The sequence below is a fragment of the Echinops telfairi genome, unplaced genomic scaffold (assembly GCF_000313985.2).
Source record: "Echinops telfairi isolate 266 unplaced genomic scaffold, ASM31398v2 ScPeMD7_7424;HRSCAF=8462, whole genome shotgun sequence".
NCBI lineage: Eukaryota > Metazoa > Chordata > Mammalia > Afrosoricida > Tenrecidae > Echinops > Echinops telfairi.
Genome location: NW_022111324.1, coordinates 69,549,123 through 69,554,022, shown reverse-complemented (window position 1 = coordinate 69,554,022; position 4,900 = coordinate 69,549,123). Strand labels below are relative to the sequence as shown.

The 4,900-nt window shown below is 53.2% G+C and overlaps 1 protein-coding gene across 1 annotated transcript in view; it reads right to left on the bottom strand.

The window, feature by feature from the left end:
- Window positions 1-282: 282 nt before the first annotated feature.
- HLX (H2.0 like homeobox) overlaps window positions 283-4,900 on the bottom strand; it is an 8,213-nt gene continuing 3,595 nt past the window's right edge. Inside the window, exons 3-6 of the mRNA XM_045298201.1 lie at window positions 4,692-4,887; window positions 3,650-3,829; window positions 2,748-2,932; window positions 283-1,087 (exon numbers count right to left, since the gene is read on the bottom strand). Coding sequence (XP_045154136.1) covers window positions 578-1,087; window positions 2,748-2,932; window positions 3,650-3,829; window positions 4,692-4,887 — 1,071 coding nt within the window. The 3' untranslated portion in view covers window positions 283-577. The remainder of the gene's footprint in view (window positions 1,088-2,747; window positions 2,933-3,649; window positions 3,830-4,691; window positions 4,888-4,900) is intronic.

Sequence of the window (4,900 nt, the reverse complement as noted above, 5' to 3'; positions counted from 1 at the left end):
AGCTTACCGACGCTGCAAGTGGGGAAGCGATTTTCTAGGCGGTCTCACAAGCACTCAGGCCGGCTGTTGCCAGGGTCTGACAACGTGTGTCCAGTGCGCGCTGGCGTGACCGAGGCCACCTCTGAAGTAGGCCAAATCACCAAACCCCTGAAGGACCTTCTCTGGGCTGCAACTCTTACACACAAGCTAGAGCCACGGTCCCCCGCTCCCTTCCACTCCAGGTGCTGTGTTCTCCAGCGCCTGGACCTTAAAGACGGCAATATCCCAGCAAGCCGAGCGGCCTTTACAAACCATAGTAAACATTTTATTTACAAGTTTGAGGCGGCCTCAGTGCGAGTCTTTGCGCCACCACCCCTGGCTGGGAGGAGGAACAGTTCAGCCACACTTCACAGTGCGAGTTGCGAGTTGCGGGTTTCTGGGGAGAAGCAGTGCGGCTGGCCTCTGGGCCATTGGCGGGGAGACTGGTGAACAGATGCACAGAGGGAGGTTCCGCCATGGCGTCCCCATCCCTGGCTCAGCCACCCGCATGAAAGCAGGCACGCGATCAGCGGCCTGGGGCCCTCAGCCCTCGCCCAGTCTATAGGCCGCTGGATGGTACTGGGGCAGCCACCGGGCTTGGAGGGGTCTTGTTGAGGGTGGACTGGGGCACAGAGGATAGCTCTGTGGAGCTGCTGCTGCTAAGGCTGCTGGCGCTGCCCGCGCTGCTGCTGCTGCTGTTGTTGCAGCTGCTACTGAGGCTGCTGGCGTTGCTGAAACTAAAACTGCTGCCACCGCAGCTCCCAGCGCTGGTGGTGGTGGTTAGGAGGTTGCCCCCGGCTGAGGTCTTGATAACGGTTGTTTGATGCAGAGAGAGCTCAGCGCCCTCAGTCCTCTCATTGTCGCTGGGGGCCATGTCCAGGGACTCGGAGTCGCTGCTCTCGCTCTCGGCCTCACCCTCTGAGCGGCTCCTCTCGTCCTGCTCTCCGTCGAAAGCCGGGGTTCCGTCGTCCGAGGGCTTCTCGGCCGGTTCTTTGTCCTTGTCTTTCTGAGCCTGGGCCTCCTTGGAGTGCCGCCACTTCATCCGCCGATTCTGGAACCACACTTTCACCTGCAAGACGCAGGGGGGAGACAAGGAGGGGCATGGAGATCAGACGCTGGATGGCAGGATCCTTGCTGTCTGCATGCCGCTTCCTAACTCTGGAAAGCGTCCCTAACGGCCCCCAGCGCTCCACCAAGCGCCAGGCCAGAGCAGCGCAAGGGGCCGGAAACCTACGACTCCGGAAGCTTCTAGGGCGGTTTCTTTCAAATGTTGTCTCAAACCTGTGCCTGAAATGGTCTGGGTGGTGTTGGCAAAGCAGATTCCTGCACCCACACCTAGCTAAGAAGACCTCTACTGAAAATCAGACTTTAACTTGAGTCTAAATTACTGACCCCTGCCTCCCCTCCCCTCACAAGGCACTTAAAAGCCAAGATTTTACTCAACGTTTCAGGAGTTTGGTGATCCAGTGTTAAGAATTCCTGGTAAGTTGGTTCACTACTATTTTACTACCCCCATCACCACCACCCCAAGTAAGTCCCTAAAAAAGCAATTCTTTTTTAAGTCAGAAGAGGCGTGGGAAGCAGAAAGGGAGAGAGTTCATCCCAGCGGGGTGGGGGCACTGCTGCCGATCAGATCAGCAGACCATGCCCTCCCATGTTTGGGAAAGCAGGCTAAGAACCCCACCTATAAAGGGAGAAACCTCCACAGGAGAAATCCAGCAGAGGACTTGGACAACGCTGAAAGGAAATGTGTGCAAAGTGGAGGGAAGGGTAGGGATGTGGCAGAGAATCTACATAAAGATATAGGATCCCCTAGGGTCAGTCCACTAGGCGTTCACATAAGCTCCAGCTTCCCTTTTAAAAATAACATCCACAGCTGGTGGAAAGTGGCTGGGCTCTTCTTCCAGTGTGTGTGTGTATGTGTAGCAATGTTGTGTAATGCAGGACAGAAAGACACAGAGAAAGAAGGCCCTGGCCTAGGGAACTCAGAAAAAGCCCTAGCTTTGAGAGGCTGCTCTGCTCTCCCAAGGTCATCTCCGGGAGGGAGGCCCGTGGCTGTGGGGCATGAACGCACTGCAGCTTTTCTATTTCAAAGTTTAAAAAGGAAAATGGAACTCGGGTGTGATAGATTTCCAACTGAGAGTAACAATCAAGGAAGCAGAACGTTATAAAATGCTCTGGGAGGTTCCCAGAAGGTTCTCTCTCTCTCCTTCGCCCCTTTCCCCCATTCACTGCCTTTAGAAAATCAGACTGGCTGAGATGGCTTCCCTCCTGGACTAATTCCGTTTGAAATGATGTTTTCACTTCCTCACAACCAGGGATTTCACAATCCAGTGAGGGGAGGAGGGGAGGCAGACAGAGAGAAAAAGAATGCTCTCTTGACTTTGGTTTTTGTTTTAAATCTCTTCTGAAATTAACTGTCTCCTACAGTGATTTGCACGAGAGCCAGCTACGTAATTATTGACTCCCCAGGCCTATTTGTTTTCTTGAGGTTCCTTACCCCATTGACCAAAATAAACAAGCAGTGCAGCTGACATTTTTGGAGATGGACTACTCTTTCTGTTCTCTCCCCCCACTTCCCAACCCCTCCTCCTGCCCAACATTTCAAAGTCCTCTGAAATTCTAGAGCTTGTGTTTCCAACACAGAAAGGGTAGCTTTGAGGGTGGCAGGACTGGCTCTTCCACCCACCCAAGGGTGCTGCTGTGCACTGAAGCCGGGCCCTGGTTACCTGTGCATCAGTGAGGCCCAGCATGGCTGCCAGCTGCTTTCGGTCTGGCTTGGTCACATACTTCTGGATCTCAAACCTTTTCTCCAAGCCTTTCCTTTGCAGGTTGGAGAAGACTGCCCGAGACCAGGAGCGCTTCCTCTTGTAGGTCTGTGGCATGGTGTCCTTCGTCAGCACAGCATAAGGGCCTACTTGGGCACAGAAGCAGGAGAGACAAGAGGACCTCATTAGGGCTCAGTCCAGACACTGGCCTGGGCCTCACTGGCCGGCTGAAAACTTGTTTTGGTTGAATTAGAAAGCCCTTGACCTGTACCTGGAATAAGTTCTCTAAGAAGGAATTCTACATTTGTTGAGGTGAGAGTGAGAAGGCTGAAAGTGTGGAGTGGAGAAACCTCTGGCTTGCTGCTTCATTCCACGGGGAAAACATTAAATCCTAAGGGATGGCCCTCAAGCAGGTGGAGAAAATGTCCCTCAGGCTTGAGGGATCTATTCTCAATTGTATGCTGGTGTATTGAACTATGGTGTGTCCACATGTGCCTGCAGAACCTTGTCTCTCATGCTGACGGTCATCTTAAAACGAGTGGACATTAATAAGCAGTACATCTCCATGTTGCATCAAACTTGCATCTCACTCAGTCAGACACACACGCCAAGCCTCCCCAGCCCACGCACCCACAAAGTCTCTGTCTAGGGTCCCAGGTGCCCCCACCGCTTTGCCCAGGGGTGCCATCCCAAACGAGTGCTAACGCACTAGATTCGCAATCTTTCGGTTTCTATCTACGGGTCCTCCTGCATCAATACCGGATCGTGCCATCAGAACCACCCCTTGAGGTGCCAGGTCTGAGACTTCTGACTCAATCGAACTGCTCTTTGTGCTACCGACCAGGGAGGGAGGGTTTCAGTACCTGGAAACGTGTCTTGAAATTGATGCTGAACTGAATTTCTCGTGTTGGAGCTTAAGGGACTCAGGATGGCAGAAGCCTCGTTAATGGGATCTAGAGACGCGAAGAACTGGCCAGCTGAGGGCTGCAGGCCGGGAAGGTGCATCCCTGCGGCCCGCCCGCTGGTTAGCAGGGACGTGAGATCTGGGCAGGGAAAAAAGGGCTGTCTGGTTACACTTCACGCAAATACATAATCTCTGAGCTGATTGATTCCCTTCTCCCCTGCCCTCGCCTCAGTTGGGTTTTACTGGAGCTAAAAAAAAAAAAGAGACCACCCCTGTCTCAAGGCTGAAATTCCCTCTCCATAGTCGCCAAGAGGGCGCAAAATATTCCAGGGGTCACGTTCGCATCCACGCAGGTAACAAGAAGGCATTGACACTAAACAGCCTAAGGGCAAAGTCACACGAGGTGCCTTCCAAAACGTCTACAGGCCTGTAACCGCCGCCGCCCCCAGAGAACCCGGCGCTCTCCTCTGTGGGAGTTTGAGAATCCGCTTTGTTTAACTACAGTTCTTGGATATAGAATTATACCATAGTCTGATATGTAGAAGAAAAGAAAAATAGCTCGCCAGCAGGCTTTTTCCCAAAGGAAAATGTAGATTTTCTCTCTCGATATGGCAGGAGTAAGAAGTGGCAGTCCGACACCGTGCGTGGCGGTTCTCCTGCGAGTAGGATTTGACTAGCTCGCCAGAGGACTGGTTCTCTAGATATGTAAGTTTTTAAAAGACGACAGTAGTTACGTTAGCAAATATCTACACCGTTATTTTGATGAATATGAATGGTGGCAAGTGCTTGTGAAGTTTTTCAAACATTTTTTATGAAGAGAAGGTAGGTGAATTTTAAATCGAAAATGTGGCCGCTTTCTTATAATTCGTTTCTGTCTCCCCATTTTACCCATTAGTCTCTCATTATAGAAACACAAGCACCAAACCGGCCAGAGGGTCCGGGAAACGAATCAGCGCGGCGGCGGTCAGCGCGGCCTGCAGGCTCCCGTCCCTCCTACCTACCTCTTAGCGTGTTGCCTTCCTTGACTTTGGGGTCGAATTCGGCAGACAAAATTCGGTCAATTCCAAATTTGAGGTCCTTGCTGGAGGGGGCCTGGGCCGAGCCGCTCGGGTGTGGGTTCGAGACCCCGCGCGCCGCGGTGGCTTGGGGCTGCAGGGCGCCGGCCCGGGGCGGAGGCGTTGGCTGCGGCGGCTGCGCCTGCGGCGGCGGC